The following is a 17749-nucleotide window of genomic DNA, read 5'->3' on the forward strand; positions in this document are numbered from 1 at the left end:
GTGAGGTGGTTTGATCGAGTGAGTAACGTAAGAGTAAGAGAGATGTGTGGAAATAAAAAGAGCGTGGTTGAGAGAGCAGAAGAGGGTGTTTTGAAGTGGTTTGGGCACATGGAGAGAATGAGTGAGGAAAGATTGACCAAGAGGATATATGTGTCGGAGGTGGAGGGAACGAGGAGAAGAGGGAGACCAAATTGGAGGTGGAAAGATGGAGTGAAAAAGATTTTGTGTGATCGGGGCCTGAACATGCAGGAGGGTGAAAGGAGGGCAAGGAATAGAGTGAATTGGAGCGATGTGGTATACCGGGGTTGACGTGCTGTCAGTGGATTGAATCAAGACATGTGAAGCGTCTGGGGTAAACCATGGAAAGTTGTGTAGGTATGTATATTTGCGTGTGTGGACGTATGTATATACATGTGTATGGGGGGGGGTTGGGCCATTTCTTTCATCTGTTTCCTTGCGCTACCTCGCAAATGCGGGAGACAGCGACAAAGTATAAAAAAAAAAAAAAAAAAAAACGTATTCCTCGCGTGTCGTAGAAAGCGACTAGAGGGGACGGGAGCGGGGGGCCAGAAATCCTCCCCTCCTTGTATTAACTTTCTAAAATGGGAAACAGAAGAAGGAGTCACGCGGGGAGTGCTCATCCTCCTCGAAGGCTCAGAGTGGGGTGCCTAAATGTGTGTGGATGTAACCAAGATGTGAAAAAAGGAGAGATAGGTAGTATGTTTGAGGAAAGGAACCTGGATGTTTTGGCTCTGAGTGAAACGAAGCTCAAGGGTAAAGGGGAAGAGTGGTTTGGGAATGTCTGGGGAGTAAAGTCAGGGGTTAGTGAGAGGACAAGAGCAAGGGAAGGAGTAGCAATACTCCTGAAACAGGAGTTGTGGGAGTATGTGATAGAATGTAAGAAAGTAAATTCTCGATTAATATGGGTAAAACTGAAAGTTGATGAGAGAGGTGGGTGATTATTGGTGCATATGCACCTGGGCATGAGAAGAAAGATCATGAGAGGCAAGTGTTTTGGGAGCAGCTGAATGAGTGTGTTAGTGGTTTTGATGCACGAGACCGGGTTATAGTGATGGGTGATTTGAATGCAAAGGTGAGTAATGTGGCAGTTGAGGGAATAATTGGTATACATGGGGTGTTCAGTGTTGTAAATGGAAATGGTGAAGAGCTTGTAGATTTATGTGCTGAAAAAGGACTGATGATTGGGAATACCTGGTTTAAAAAGCGAGATATACATAAGTATACTTATGTAAGTAGGAGAGATGGCCAGAGAGCGTTATTGGATTACGTGTTAATTGACAGGCGTGCGAAAGAGAGACTTTTGGATGTTAATGTGCTGAGAGGTGCAACTGGAGGGATGTCTGATCATTATCTTGTGGAGGCTAAGGTGAAGATTTGTATGGGTTTTCAGAAAAGAAGAGTGAATGTTGGGGTGAAGAGGGTGGTGAGAGTAAGTGAGCTTGGGAAGGAGACCTGTGTGAGGAAGTACCAGGAGAGACTGAGTACAGAATGGAAAAAGGTGAGAACAATGGAAGTAAGGGGAGTGGGGGAGGAATGGGATGTATTTAGGGAATCAGTGATGGATTGCGCAAAAGATGCTTGTGGCATGAGAAGAGTGGGAGGTGGGTTGATTAGAAAGGGTAGTGAGTGGTGGGATGAAGAAGTAAGAGTATTAGTGAAAGAGAAGAGAGAGGCATTTGGACGATTTTTGCAGGGAAAAAATGCAATTGAGTGGGAGATGTATAAAAGAAAGAGACAGGAGGTCAAGAGAAAGGTGCAAGAGGTGAAAAAAAGGGCAAATGAGAGTTGGGGTGAGAGAGTATCATTAAATTTTAGGAGAATAAAAAAATGTTTTGGAAGGAGATAAATTGAGTGCGTAAGAAGAGGGAAGAAATAGGAACTTCAGTGAAGGGGGCTAATGGGGAGGTGATAACAAGTAGTGGTGATGTGAGGAGGAGAGGGATTGAGTATTTTGAAGGTTTGTTGAATGTGTTTGATGATAGAGTGGCAGATGTAAGGTGTTTCGGTCGAGGTGGTGTGCAGAGTGAGAGGATTATGGAGAATGGTTTGGTAAACAGAGAAGAGGCAATAAAAGCTTTGTGGAAGATGAAAGCTGGCAAGGCAGTGGGTTTGGATGGTATTGCAGTGGAATTTACTAAAAAAGGGGGTGACTGTGTTGTTGACTGGTTGGTAAGGTTATTCAATGTATGTATGACTCATGGTGAGGTGCCTGAGGATTGGCAGAATGCTTGCATAGTGCCATTGTACAATGGCAAAGGGGATAAAGGTGAGTTCTCAAATTACAGAGGTATAAGTTTGTTGAGTATTCCTGGGAAATTGTATGGGAGGGTATTGATTGAGAGGGTGAGGCCATGTACAGAGCATCAGATTGGGGAAGAGCAGTGTGGTTTCAGAAGTAGTGGAGGATGTGTGGATCAGGTGTTTGCTTAGAAGAATGTATGTGAGAAATACTTAGAAAAGCAAATGGATTTGTATGTAGCATTTATGGATCTGGAGAAGGCATATGATGCTCTGTGGAAGGTATTAAGAATATATGGTGTGGTAGGTAAGTTATTAGAAGCAGTGAAAAGTTTTCATCGAGGATGTAAGGCATGTGTACGAGTAGGAAGGGAGGAAAGTGATTGGTTCTCAGTGAATGTCGGTTTGCAGCAGGGGTGCAAGATGTCTCCATGGTTGTTGAATTTGTTTATCGATGAGGTTGTCAGGGAGGTGAATGCAAGAGTTTTGGAAAGAGCAGCAAGTATGCAGTTTGTTGTCGATGAGAGAGCTTGGAAAGAGAGTCAGTAGTTGTTCGCTGATGATACAGCACTGGTGGCTGATTCGGGTGAGAAACTGCAAAAGCTGGTGAGTGAGTTTGGTAAAGTGTGTGAAAGAAGAAAGGTGAGAGTAAATGTAAATAAGAGCAAGGTTATTAGGTACAGTATGGTTGAGGGACAAGTCAATTGGGAGGTATGTTTGAATGGAGAGAAACCTGAGGAAGCGAAGTGTTTTAGATATCTGGGAGTGGATTTGGCAGCGGATGGAAACATGGGAGTGGAAGTGAGTCATAGGGTTGGGGATGGCGCAAAAGTTCTGGCATGGAAAGCAAAAATGGGTATGTTTGAAGGAACAGTGGTTCCAACAATGTTATATGGTTGCTAGGCGTGGGATATAGATAGAGTTGTGCAGAGGAGGGTGGATGTGTTGGAAATGAGATGTTTGAGGACAATATGTGGTGTGGGGTGGTTTGATCGAGTAAGTAATGAAAAGGTAAGAGAGATGTGTGGTAATAAAAAGAGTGTGGTTGAGAGAGCAAAAGAGGGTGTTTTGACATGTTTTGGTCACATGGAGAGAATGAGTGATGAAAGATTGACAAAGAAGATATATGTGTCAGAGGTGGAGGGAACGAGGAGAAGTGGGAGACCAAACTGGAGGTGGAAAGATGGAGTGGAAAAGATTATGAGTGATTAGGGCCTGAACATGCAGGAGGGTGAAAGGAGTGCAAGGAATAGAGTGAATTGGAACGATGTGGTACACCTGGGTCGACGCACTGTCAATGGATTGAACGAATACATGTGAAGCATCTGGGGTAAACCATGGAAAGTTGTGTGGGGCCTGGATGTGGAAAGGGAGCTGTGGTTTTGGTGCATTATACATGACAGCTAGAGACTAAGTATGAACGAATGTGGCCTTTGTTGTCTTTTCCTAGTGCTACTTCGAATACATGCAGGGGGAGGGGTTGTCATTTCATGTGCGGTGGGGTGGCGACGGGAATGTATAAGGGCAGACAGTATGAATTATGTACATGTGTATATATGTATATGTGTATATATATGTATACGTTGAGATGTATAGGTATGTATATGTGCATGTGTGGACATGTATGTATATATACATGTGTATGTGGGTGGGTTGGGCCATTCTTTTGTCTGTTTCCTTGAGCTACCTCATTAACATGGGAGACAGCGACAAAGTATAATAAATAAATAAATAAAATAAATAAAATAATCAGTAAAAAGAGAGAGGAACATGAATATAGAGAAATGATCACTCTGTCACCAAAGAAAGTATAATTCAAAACACTAATAGTTCTCTCATAGACAAGGGGGATACTTTCACAAAAAGGCTGTAAGTTCACAGCATAAAGAACTATATGTAGAATCATGAATCATAAATATCTACAGCATTTACTATGAATGAACTGACAGTGTATATATGTACTGATCATCTTTAGGTTCCTTTATATTCAGTTTAATATGATTTGATGCATATAGGCTCATAGTACATTAAGATGAAGCCTAAAACTGTGCCAACTTGATGTCTATGAGGTCTTCCACAAAACTATGAAAACAGTTTCTAAAAATCAGTGTATACATATTATGGCCAACCAAACCCCTCCCCCACTTCTAACTGGAAAGGATAGATGAAGTAATGACTGGCAGTTGAGGGTACAACTGGGGGTTCGGGGTACCTAGCTGGTGGAGTTGGGCACTGAAAAGGAATGGGAAAACCTTGTTTTTAAAAGGGGCATACATAATCATACTTGAGTGAGTGGGAGAGACAGCAAACAAAATTCCTTGGATCAAAGCGTTCATCTTGAAGAATGTGCACAAGAAATAGTTACTGAAACAAAACAATATATAAGGAGCATCTATGGATCCATAAAAAAGTGCACGATATGGGTTTTAGAGATGCTCTGTGGAAGGCGATACAAATATATAGTATGGGAGGAAAGCTGCTAAAAGCAGTGGAGTTTTTATCATGAGAGTAAGGTATTCATGACAGTAAAATGAGAGAAAAGTGAGTGATTCTAGGTGAGGGTGAGACAGTAGCAGGGGTGTAAATGTCACCATGGCTGTTTAATCTGTTTCTGGATGGGGTGGAAAGGGAAATGAATGCAAGGGTTCTGGAAAGAAGAGCAGGTCTGCAGTCTATCTGGGGTGGAAGGGCCTGGAAGGCAAGGCTGTTATTGTTTGATGATGACATATCATTGGTGACAGAGTCAAGTGAAAAACAGCAGAAGCTAGTTTCCGAGTTTGAGAGTGTGTGAAAAAAGAAAGCCAAGAGTAAATGTGAATAAAAGCAACGTTACTTGACTTGGCAGTGGAGCAAGACAAGTTGGATGACGTGTGAGTTTGAATGGACAGAACCAAAAGGAAGATTTGAGCATAATAATCTTTGGTGATCAAAAGGCAAGTGAGCAGTGCACAGAAGCAATAAAGAGAGGGAACAAATGATTCTGGATTCCTGGGTAGGGATTTTGAATCTAAGTCCTGAGGAATCATACTTAATCTTTACTAGTCATTGGTGTGTCCATATTTTTTCATTCATTTTGCTTTGTCGCTGACTCCCGCTTTAGCAAGGTAGCGCAAAGAAACAGACAAAAGAATGGCCCAACCCACCCACATACACACGTATATACATACACGTCCACACAGCAAATATACATAACTACACATCACAACGTATGCATATATATACACACACAGACATATACATATGTGCACATGTACATAATTCATACTGGCTGCCTTTATTCATTCCCATCGCCACCCCACCACACATGAAATAAAAAAACCCTCCCCCCTCATGTGTGCAAGGTAGCGCTAGGAAAGACAACAAAGGCCACATTCATTCACACTCAGTCTCTAGCTGTCATGTAATATTGCACTGAAACCACAGTTCCCTTTCCACATCCAGGCGCCACAGAACTTTCCATGGTTTACCCCAGACACTTCACATGCCCTGGTTCAATCCATTGACAGCATGTCCACCCTGGTAAACCACATCGTTCCAATTCACTCTATTCCTTGCACGCCTTTCACCCTCCTGCATGTTCAGGCCCTGATCACTCAAAATCTTTTTCACTCCATCTTTCCACCTCCAATTTGGTCTCCCACTTCTCCTCATTCCCTCCACCTCTGACATATATATCCTCTTTGTCAATCTTTCCTCACTCATTCTCTCCATGTGACCAAACCATTTCAATATACCATCTTCTGCTCTCTCAACCACACTCTTTTTATTACCACACATCTCTCTTACCCTTTAATCACTTACTCGATCAAACCACCTCACACCACATATTGTCCTCAAACATCTCATTTCCAGCACATCCACCCTTCTCCGCACAACTCTATCTATAGCCCACACCTCGCAACCATATAACATTGTTGGAACCACTATTCCTTCAAACATACCCATTTTTGCTTTCCGAGATAATGTTCTCGACTTCAACACATTCTTCAACGCTCCCAGAACTTTCGCTCCCTCTCCCACCCTACGATTCACTTCCGCTTCCATGGTTTCATCCCCAGCCAAATCAACTCCCAGATATCTAAAGCACTTCACTTCCTCCAGTTTTTCTCCATTCAAACTTACCTCCCAATTGACTTGTCCCTCAACCCTACTGTACCTAATAACCTTGCTCTCATTCACATTTACTCTCAGCTTTCTTCTTTCACACACTTTACCATACTCAGTCACCAGCTTCTGCAGTTTCTCACACAAACTGGTGTGTCCATTCTTGAATATTATGTTCAGTTTCAGTCACTTACATGGAAAAAATTTACAGACTGAATGAACAGATAACAAAGTACCAAGATGATTCCTGGACGGAGAAACAAATCCTGAGAAAGCCAACTACACAAACTGAATATATCTAGCTTGGAAAAGGAAAGGTTATGGGGCAATTTCATACTGCCATGAGAGAATTTTACCTCCTTACTCCCTGCATGTTACAGATGGCAACTAAATGGGGTGGGAGTGGGGATTGGAAACTAAATCCTTGAAGTACTTCAACTGCTAAAAGATGAAACAGCAGCAGCCAAGCAGGGAGTGCTCACCCTCCTCGAAGGATAAGGCTGGGGTGTCTGACTGTGTGTGGCTGCAATCAAGATGAAAATAGAATACAGATAGTTAGCATGTTTGAGGAAAGGAACCTGGATGTTCTAGCTCTGTGTGAAACAAAGTTCAAGAGTAAAGGAAAAAATTGGTTTGGGTATGTCTCAGAACTAAAGTCAAGAGTTGCTGTAAGGTCAAGAGCAAAGAAGCGGGTAACACTACTGCAGGAGCAGTTGTGGTATCGCATGAACAAGTTTAAGGAAAAGAATTCCAGACTGATTTGGGTAAAAATGAAAGTGGATTGCAAGATATGGGTGATCATTAGTGCTTATATACCTGGCCTTGGGAAGAAAGATCATGAGAGGCAAGTGTTCATGGAAGTGGTGGTGACAGACTTAAAAATGCAAAAGTCTTAGAGAAAGGGGTAAGTATGCAGTCTGTCAGGGATAAGATAAGCCTGGGAAGTGAGTTAGCTGTCATAAGTTGATAACACAGTATTGATGGCAGATTAAAATGAGAAACTGAAGAAGTTGGTGACTGAGTTGGGAAAAGTGTGTGCAAGGAACTCATTCAGAGTAATTATGAAAAAAGTAAGGTTACTAGCTTTAGCAGGGTAGAGAGACAACTTAGTGGGGGATGTGAGTTTAAATGGAGAAAATTTGGAGGAAGTAAATTGTTTTTGATACCTGTAAGAACATGTGGAAAGAGAGGTCATTATCTGGAAAGGTATATATAGGTATGTTTGAGGGTATAGTAGTGCCATCAATGTCGTATTGATGTAAAGCATGGGCCACAGTTGATGTGTGGCGAAGGGTGGCTATGTGTCGGAAATTAAATGTCAGAGGGTAATATGGGGTGTGAGGTGGTTTGATCGAGTACATAATAAAAGGGTAAAAGAGAAATGTGGTAATAAGAAAGAGTGTGGTTGAGAGCTGAGAATTATATGCGAAAATGGAGAGAATGGGAGAGGAGAGGCTGATAAAGAGGATATATATATATGTGTGTGTCAGAAGTGGAGGGGAAAAGGAGAGGAAAAGACCAAACTGAAGATGGAAGGATGGAGGGAAAAAGACTTCGAGTCTTTGAGTGGTTGGGGCCTGAACATGCAGAAGGGTGAAAGGAGTGCATGGGATAGAGTGAACTGAAATAATGTGGCATACATGAAGCAACATGTCATAAATAATTGAAATAGTGGAGTATGATTGTGAATATGGGCTGTGGATTCGGTGCATGACATATGACAGCTAGACAATGGATAAGAGCCAACGGGCCCTCTCTTTGTTCCTGTTGCAACCTCACTAATGTGGGAAACAGTACATAAGTATCAATGAAAAAGAAAGAGAGGTATACGTTTGTGAAATGTATCTATCAAGTTGCATGGAGAGGTAGTGACTAAAGAGGGTGAAGGCATACATAAAACATAGGATTGTGTAGGGGCAGTGTGGTTTCAGAAGTGGCAGAGGAGGTGTGGATAAGATGCTTGCTTTAAAGATTTTTTTTTCATTAATATACTTGATCACCGTCAGTAGGTAGCACCAGGAAACAGATGAAGAAAGAACCTCCACTCACATACACATATGTATACATTTACATTTATTATACTTAGTTGCTGTCTCCTGCATTACCGAGGTAGCGCTAGGAAACGGACAAAAAAAAAAAAAAAAAAGGCCTAACCCACCCACATACACATGTATATACATAAATGCCCACACACACACACACACACATACATACCTATACATTTCAACGCATACATACATATACAGCGCTGGGAAAAGACAACAAAGGCCACATTCGTTCACACTCAGTCTCTAGCTGTCATGTATAATGCACCAAAACCACAGCTCCCTTTCCACATCCAGGCCCCACAAAACTTTCCATGGTTTACCTCAGACATTTCACATGCCCTGGTTCAATCCACTGACAGCATGTCCACCCCGGTATACCACATCATTCCAATTCACTCTATTCCTTGCACGCCTTTCACCCTCCTGCATGTTCAGGCCCTGATCACTCAAATTCTTTTTCACTCCATCTTTCCACCTCCAATTTGGTCTCTCACTTCTCCTCGTTCCCTCCACCTCTGACACATATATCCTCTTTGTCAATCTTTCCCCACTCATTCTTTCCATGTGACCAAACCATTTCAAAACACCCTCTTCTGCTCTCTCAACCACACTCTTTTTATTACCACACATCTCTCTTACCCTTTCATTACTTACTCGATCAAACCACCTCACACCACATATTGTCCTCAAACATCTCATTTCCAGCACATCCACCCTCCTCCGCACAACTCTATCTATAGCCCACACCTCGCAACCATACAACATTGTTGGAACCACTATTCCTTCAAACATACCCATTTTTGCTTTCCAAGATAATGTTCTTGACTTCCACACATTCTTCAACGCTCCCAGAACTTTCGCCCCCTTCCCCACCCTATGATTCACTCCCACTTCCATGGTTCCATCCGCTGCCAAATCCACTCCCAGATATCTAAAACACTTCACTTCCTCCAGTTTTTCTCCATTCAAACTTACCTCCCAAATGACTTGTCCCTCAACCCTACTGTACCTAATAACCTTGCTCTTATTCACATTTACTCTCAGCTTTCTTCCTTCACACACTTTACCAAACTCAGTCACCAGCTTCTGCAGTTTCTCACACGAATCAGCCACCAGTGCTGTAACATCAGCGAACAACTGACTCACTTCACAAGCTCTCTCATCCACAACAGACTGCATACTTGCCCCTCTTTCCAAAAGTCTTGCATTCACCTCCCTAACAACCCCATCCATAAACAAATCAAACAAACTTGGAGACATTGCACACCACTGCTGCAAACCAACATTCACTGAGAACCCATCATTTTCCTCTCTTTCTACACGTACAAATGCCTTACATACTCGATAAAAACTTTTCACTGCTATCAACTTGCCTCCCACACCATATATTCTTAATACCTTCCACAGAGCATCTCTATCAACTCTATCATATGCCTTCTCCAGATACATAAAAGCAACATACAAATCCATTTGCTTTTCTATATTCTTCAAAGCAAGTTGCTAGAAGCAGTGTAAAGTTTTTATCGAGGATGCAGGGCATGTGTACGAGTAGGAAGAGAGGAAAGTGATTGGTTCTCAGTGAATGTGGGTTTGTAGCAGGGGTGCGAGATGTCTCCATGGTTGTTGCTTTGTTTTTTGGATGGGGTTGTTAGGGAGGTGAATGCAAGACTTTTGGAGAGAGGGGCAAGTATGCAGTCTATTGTGGATGAGAGGGCTTGGGAAGTGAGTCAGCTGTTGTTCGCTGATGATAAAGCGTTGGTGGCTGATTCGGGTGAGAAACTGCAAAAGCTGGTGACTGAGTTTGGTAAAGTGTGTGAAAGAAGAAACCTGAGAGTAACTGTGAATAAGAGCAAGATTATTAGGTACAGTAGGGTTGAGGGACAAGTCAATTGGGAGGTACATTTGAATGGAGAAATATTGGAGGAAGTGAAGAGTCTTAGACGTCTGGGAGTGGATTTGGCAATGGATGGAACCATGGAAGTGAAGTGAGTCACAAGGTGGGGGAAGGGGTGAAAGTTCTGGGAGCGTTGAAAAATGTGTGGAAGGCAAGAACATTATCTCGGAAAGCAAAAATGGGCATGTTTGAAGGAATGGTGGTTCCAACAATGTTATATGGTTGTGAGGTGTGGGCTATTGACAGGGTCGTGCGAAGGAGGGTGGATGTGTTGGAAATGAGATGTTTGAGGGCAATATGTGGTGTGAGGTGGTCTGATCAAGTAAGTAATGAAAGGGTAAGAGAGATGTGTGGAAATAAAAAGAGTGTGGTTGAGAGAGCAGAAGAGGGTGTTTTGAAATGGTTTGGTCACATGGAAAGAATGAGTGAGGAAAGATTGACAAAGAGAATATATGTGTCAGAGGTGGAAGGAACGAGAAGTGGGAGACCAAATTGGGGGTGGAAAAATGGAGTGAAAAAGATTTTGAGTGATCGGGGCCTGAACATGCAGGAAGGTGAAAAGCATGCAAGGAATAAAGTGAATTGGAACAATGTGGTATACCAGGGTCAAGGTGCTGTCAATGGATTGAACCATGGCATGTGAAGCGTCTGGGGTATACCATGGAAAGTTTTGTGGGGCCTGGATGTGGAAAGGGAGCTGTGGTTTCGGTGCATTATACATGACAGCTAGAAACTGAGTGTGAACGAATGTGGCCTTTGTTGTCTTTTCCTCCCGCACATGCTGGGGAAGGGGGTTGTTATTTCAAATGTGGCAGGGTGGCAATGGGAATGAAAAAAGGCAGCATGTATGAATTATGTATATGTGTATATATGTATATGTCTGTGTATGTATATCTATATATACATTGAAATGTATAGGTATGTATATGTGTGTGTGTGAACATGTATGTATAAACATGTGTATGCGGGTGGGTTGGGCCATTCTTTCGTCTGTTTCCTTAAGCTACCTTGCTAACACAGGAGACAGCAACAAAGTATAATGAAAAAAATAAAAAAAAAAATAAAATAATAAAGAATATGCACCCTTAAACAAACTGAAACAATACATACCAGTAATGTGTCCAACTTCACCTCTTAAAGGTTTTGATGCAATTCCTGCTACATGAGCACCCAAGGAATGTCCTATCATATGTACCTTTTTCAAGTTTAAGGCCTTGAGGGTGACTAAACTCTTTAGAAGCAAAGTTGTGTCCTGGCCAACATATGGGACATTATCCACAGCTTTGTAGTATGACAGTAAAAACCACTCAGATCCAGCTGGCCAGTCCACTGATATCACATTACAATCTGAACTCTTCAGTAGCTCTGCAAATTAATCCAAAGTGAATATTCAGTTTCATTTCATTTTAATGTCATATGTCTTAGAGCTTAAAAGTCCACAAACATACTCTCAAAAAATGTTGAACATACAGTGAGTAAAGATTTAAGAAAAATAATGATGGCCCAAAAAAATACTTTAGGATCAATCTCCAGTAGGAAAAATTACACAACAAATGGATATGAAGGAGTGTAAGGTAACGTTCTACTTTTTCTAAAATGAAGGTAGAGAGTAAGGTAAGATGATGGAGAACAGACCTTGAATAAGGTTAGGAAAAAGTTCTGATATAAATTAAGAAATGATCCTAGTCACTAATGCAACTGTTCCTACAAAGAAGGTAGTTAGCAAAACCAATGACTGGAAATCAGGGGGCGAAACAGTGTTTACCTGTATCTTGGTGAAGAGGTTAAATGTAAGTGATGACAGCTAGGTGCAATACATAAAACTACTTGAGGATGCACATGAACACCTTCCTCAAAAGAGAACATAGCTAAGATGCCATTGTTTATCATTGGCACCTTAGCTATGTCTCTTCCTTGTATATCAACTGACTGTTCTATGTCTTCTACCTCAATCTTGTATCTCCCCTGACAATGTGATTATTACATGACAGTGAACTTGGGGACTTACTGGGTTTCATTTTCCTCGTGGTTTTATGCATATACTAGATCAAACGCACCACTGTGACCTCTTGCAAAATGTCATTTATATTCCATTATACTTTGTCACTGTCTCCCTTGTCAGCAAAGTAGCACAAGGAAACAGACGAAAGAATAGCCCAACCCACCCACATACACATGTATATACATACACGTCCACACACGCACATATTTTTTTTTCTTTTTTTGCTTTGTCGGTCTCCCGCGTTTGCGAGGTAGCACAAGGAAACAGACGAAAGAAATGGCCCAACCCACCCACATACACATGTATATACATACACGTCCACACACGCAAATATACATACCTATACATCTCAATGTACACATATATATATATACACACAGACATATACATATATACACATGTACATAATTCATACATGCTGCCTTTATTTGTTCCCATCGCCACCTCGCCACACATGGAATAACAACCCCCTCCCCCCTCATGTGTGTGAGGTAGCGCTAGGAAAAGACACCAAAGGCCCCATTCGTTCACACTCAGTCTCTAGATGTCATGTAATAATGCACCGAATCCACAGCTCCCTTTCCACATCCAGGCCCCACAAAACTTTCCATGGTTTACCCCAGACGCTTCACATGCCCTGGTTCAATCCATTGACAGCATGTCGACCACGGTATACCCCATCGTTCCAATTCACTCTATTCCTTGGACACCTTTCACCCTCCTGCATGTTCAGGCCCCGATCACTCAAAATCTTTTTCACTCCATCTCTCCACCTCCAATTTGGTCTCCCACTTCTCCTCGTTCCCTCCACCTCTGACGCATATATCCTCTTGGTCAATCTTTCCTCACTCATTCTCTCCATGTGACCAAACCATTTAAAACACCCTCTTCTGCTCTCTCAACCACGCTCTTTTTATTTCCACACATCTCTCTTACCCTTACATTACTTACTCGATCAAACCACCTCACACCACATATTGTCCTCAAACATCTCATTTCCAGCACATCCACCCTCCTGCGCACAACTCTATCCATAGCCCACGCCTCGCAACCATACAACATAGTTGGAACAACTATTCCTTCAAACATACCCATTTTTGCTTTCCGAGATAATATTCTCGACTTCCATACATTCTTCAATGATCCCAGAATTTTCGCCCCCTCCCCCACTTCCGCTTCCATGGTTCCATCTGCTGCCAGATCCACTCCCAGATATCTAAAACACTTTACTTCCTCCAGTTTTCCTCCATTCAAACTTACCTCTCAATTGACTTGTCCCTCAACCCTACTGTACCTAATAACCTTGCTCTTATCCACATTTACTCTTAACTTTCTTCTTTCACACACTTTACCAAACTCAGTCACCAGCTTCTGCAGTTTCTTACATGAATCAGCCACCAGCGCTGTATCATCATCCCCTGGGGATAGGGGAGGAAGAATACTTCCCACGCATTCCTCACGTGTCGTAGAGGGTGACCAAAGGGGACGGGAGCGGGGGGCCAGAAACCCTTCCCTCCTTGTATTTTAACTTTCTAAAAGGGGAAACAGAAGAAGGAGTCATGCGAGGAGTGCTCATCCTCCTTGAAAGCTCACATTGGGGGTCTCTAAATGTGTGTGGATGTAACCAAGATGAGAAAAAAGGAGAGATAGGTAGTATGTTTGAGGAAAGGAACCTCGATGTTTTGGCTCTGAGTGAATCGAGGCTCAAGGGTAAAGGGGAAGAGTGTTTGGGAATGTCTTGGGAGTAAAGTCAGGGGTTAGTGAGAGGACAAGAGCAAGGGAAGGGGTATCACAACTCCTGAATCAGGAGTTGTGGGAGTATGTGATAGAGTGTAAGAAAGTAAATTCTAGATTGATATGGATAAAACTGAAAGTTGATGGAGAGAGATGGGTGATCACTGGTGCATATGCACCTGGACATGAGAAGAAAGATCATGAGAGGCAAGTGTCTTGGGAGCAGCTGAATGAGTGTGTTAGTGGTTTTGATGCACAAGACCAGGTTATAGTGATGGGTGATTTGAATGCAAAGGTGAGTAATGTGGCAGTTGAGGGAATAATTGGTATACATGGAGTGCTCAGTGTTTTAAATGGAAATGGTGAAGAGCTTGTAGATTTATGTGCTGAAAAAGGACTGGTGATTGGGAATACCTGGTTTAAAAAGCGAGATATACATAAGTATACGTATGTAAGTAGGAGAGATGGCCAGAAAGCGTTATTGGATTAAATGTTAATTGATAGACGCACGAAAGAGAGACTTTTGGATGTTAATGTGCTGAGAGGTGCAACTGGAGGGATGTCTGATCATTATCTTGTGGAGGCGAAGGTGAAGATTTGTGGGGGTTTTCAGAAAAGAAGAGAGAATGTTGGGGTGAAGACAGCGGTGAGAGTAAGTGAGCTTGGAAAGGAGACTTGTGTGAGGAAGTACCAGGAGAGACAGAGTACAGAATGGAAAAAGGTGAGAACAAAGGAGGTAAGGGGAGTGGGGGAGGAATGGGATGTATTTAGGGAAGCAGTGATGGCTTGCGCAAAAGATGCTTGTGGCATGAGAAGCATGGGAGGTGGGTTGATTAGAAAAGGTAGTGAGTGGTGGGATGAAGAAGTAAGATTATTAGTGAAAGAGAAGAGAGAGGCATTTGGACGATTTTTGCAGGGAAAAAATGCAAATGAGTGGGAGAGGTACAAAAGAAAGAGGCAGGAGGTCAAGAGAAAGGTGCAAGAGGTGAAAAAGAGGGCAAATGAGAGATGGGGTGAGAGAGTATCATTAAGTTTCAGGGAGAATAAAAAGATTCTTTGGAAGGAGGTAAATAAAGTGCGTAAGACAAGGGAGCAAATGGGAACTTCAGTGAAGGGCGCTAATGGGGAGGTGATAACAAGTAGTGGTGATGTGAGGAGATGGAGTGAGTATTTTGAAGGTTTGTTGAATGTGTTTGATGATAGAGTGGCAGATATAGGGTGTTTTGGTCGAGGTGGTGTGCAAAGTGAGAGGGTTAGGGAAAATGATTTGGTAAACAGAGAAGAGGTAGTAAAAGCTTTATGGAAGATGAAAGCCGGCAAGGCAGCAGGTTTGGATGGCACTGCAGTGGAATTTATTAAAAAAGGGGGTGACTGTATTGTTGACTGGTTGGTAAGGTTATTTAATGTATGTATGATTCATGGTGAGGTGCCTGAGGATTGGCAGAATGCTTGCATAGTGCCATTGTACAAAGGCAAAGGGGATAAGAGTGAGTGCTCAAATTACGGAGGTATAAGTTTGTTGAGTATTCCTGGTAAATTATATGGGAGGGTATTGATTGAAAGGGTGAAGGCATGTACAGAGCATCAGATTGGTGAAGAGCAGTGTGGTTTCAGAAGTGGTAGAGGATGTGTGGATCAGGTGTTTGCTTTGAAGAATGTATGAGAAATACTTAGAAAAACAAATGGATTTGTATGTAGCATTTATGGATCTGGAGAAGGCATATGATAAGAGTTGATAGAGATGCTCTGCGGAAGGTTTTAAGAATATATGGTGTGGGAGGCAAGTTGTTAGAAGCAGTGAAAAGTTTTTATAGAGGATGTAAGGCATGTGTACGTGTAGGAAGAGAGGAAAGTGATTGGTTCTCAGTGAATGTAGGTTTGCGGCAGGGGTGTGTGATGTCTCCATGGTTGTTTAATTTGTTTATGGATGGGGTTGTTAGGGAGGTGAATGCAAGAGTTTTGGAAAGAGGGGCAGGTATCCAGTCTGTTGTGGATGAGAGAGCTAGGGAAGTGAGTCAGTTGTTGTTAGCTGATATACATATATACATGTACATAATTCATAGTCTGCCCTTATTCATTCCCGTTGCCACCCCGCCACACAAGAAATGACAACCCCCTCCCCCTGCATGTGTGCGAGGTAGCACTAGGAAAAGACACAAAGGCCACATTGTTCACACTCAGTCTCTAGCTGTCATGTATAATGCACTGAAACCACAGCTCCCTTTCCACATCCAGGCCTCCACAGAACTTTCCATGGTTTACCGCAAATGCCTCACATGCCCTGGTTCAATCCATTGACAGCACATTGACCCCGGTATACCACATTGTTCCAATTCACTCTATCTATTCCTTGCACACCTTTCACCCTCCTGCATGTTCAGGCCCGGATCACTCAAAATCCTTTTCACTCCATCTTTCCATCGCCAACTGGGTCTCCCACTTCTCCTCGTTCCCTCCACCTCTGACATATATATCCTCTTTGTCAATCTTCCCTCATTCATTCTCTCCATGTGACCAAACCATTTCAAAACACCCTCTTCTGCTCACTCAACCAAACTCTTATTACCACACATCTCTCTTACCCTTTCATTACTTACCTGATCAAACCACTTCAGACCACATATTGTCCTCCAACATCTCATTTCCAGCACATCCACCCTACTCTGCACAACTCTATCTATAGCCCATGCCTCACAACCATATAACATTGTTGGAACCACTATTCCATCAAACATACCCATTTTTGCTTTCCAAGACAACGTTCTCGACCTAAGGTAAGATGAGAGGACAACGTTGTGATCTGCATGTGTGAATGGCAAGTAAGCGGGGGGGAATCTATAAAAAAAAATCTTGAGCCTGCAATGTACAAAGGAATTCTACACAGGCTTACCTTATATGCAGTGGCAATAGGCCTCTACAATAGTGGCAACAGGCCTATACAATATTAGCTATCATACAAAATAAAGATTTACCAGTATGCTGAGCAATGTGAAGTATGAGAATGTGTAATAGAATAACAAGAAGGTGCCATGCTCAAGTGACAAGAATGAGAAAATAAAGTCTGTCACTTTTAACCAGCACAGTCTCTTTTCATTCTCTATACATCAACAGAAAGTCAAAGTCAGATGTTCTATTATCTACATAATTGTGATATCCATTCTTCAGTTCTCATGAATTTTTGACAATCAATTATCTAATCAGCACGAGCAGATAATTCTCAACACCTGATAATGACCCAATCAAAAGTGTAATTAAGAGTAATTCATTTTCAAATATATATGGAAGGCATATTTAGCAATGATGGTTAATACAATGGAAAGCATACTGACAGAGATATAAAGAGAGTGATGAGAGGAAAGAACTTGTGCAGCTATGCATTTAGGTACAATGAGGTTGCTATAAACAAAGACCCAGTCCATAAACTGTTTGTTACAAAAATGAGGGTGTGCAAAAGTAGAATGGCCTACTCAACATAAACAGTTAAAACATGTTTCCTGCCAACTGGATGTGATGTGTGTGCTTTGGATAATGTGTTGACAGAGTAACTTCATCAATGACATGCTATCAAAAAGGTTGTTGTTATGAGATAAAGATGAAATACGCAAATGTAAAATCTTGTGGAGAAATTAGATCAAATGTAAAGACATATGGAACAATTGAATGCAATAATTGAAATCATATCTGAAAAAAATCAAAATTTCAGTCAAA

The 17749-nt window shown here is 42.1% G+C and overlaps 1 protein-coding gene across 11 annotated transcripts in view; it reads right to left on the minus strand.

The window, feature by feature from the left end:
* LOC139758515 (pancreatic triacylglycerol lipase-like) overlaps positions 1-17749 on the minus strand; it is a 210395-nt gene that overhangs the window by 161280 nt on the left and 31366 nt on the right. For all 11 annotated transcript variants that reach the window (XM_071680024.1, XM_071680026.1, XM_071680027.1 and 8 more), the window contains exon 5: positions 11416-11670. In XM_071680024.1, coding sequence (XP_071536125.1) covers positions 11416-11670 — 255 coding nt within the window. The remainder of the gene's footprint in view (positions 1-11415; positions 11671-17749) is intronic.

This window comes from Panulirus ornatus, chromosome 30, assembly GCF_036320965.1.
Source record: "Panulirus ornatus isolate Po-2019 chromosome 30, ASM3632096v1, whole genome shotgun sequence".
NCBI lineage: Eukaryota > Metazoa > Arthropoda > Malacostraca > Decapoda > Palinuridae > Panulirus > Panulirus ornatus.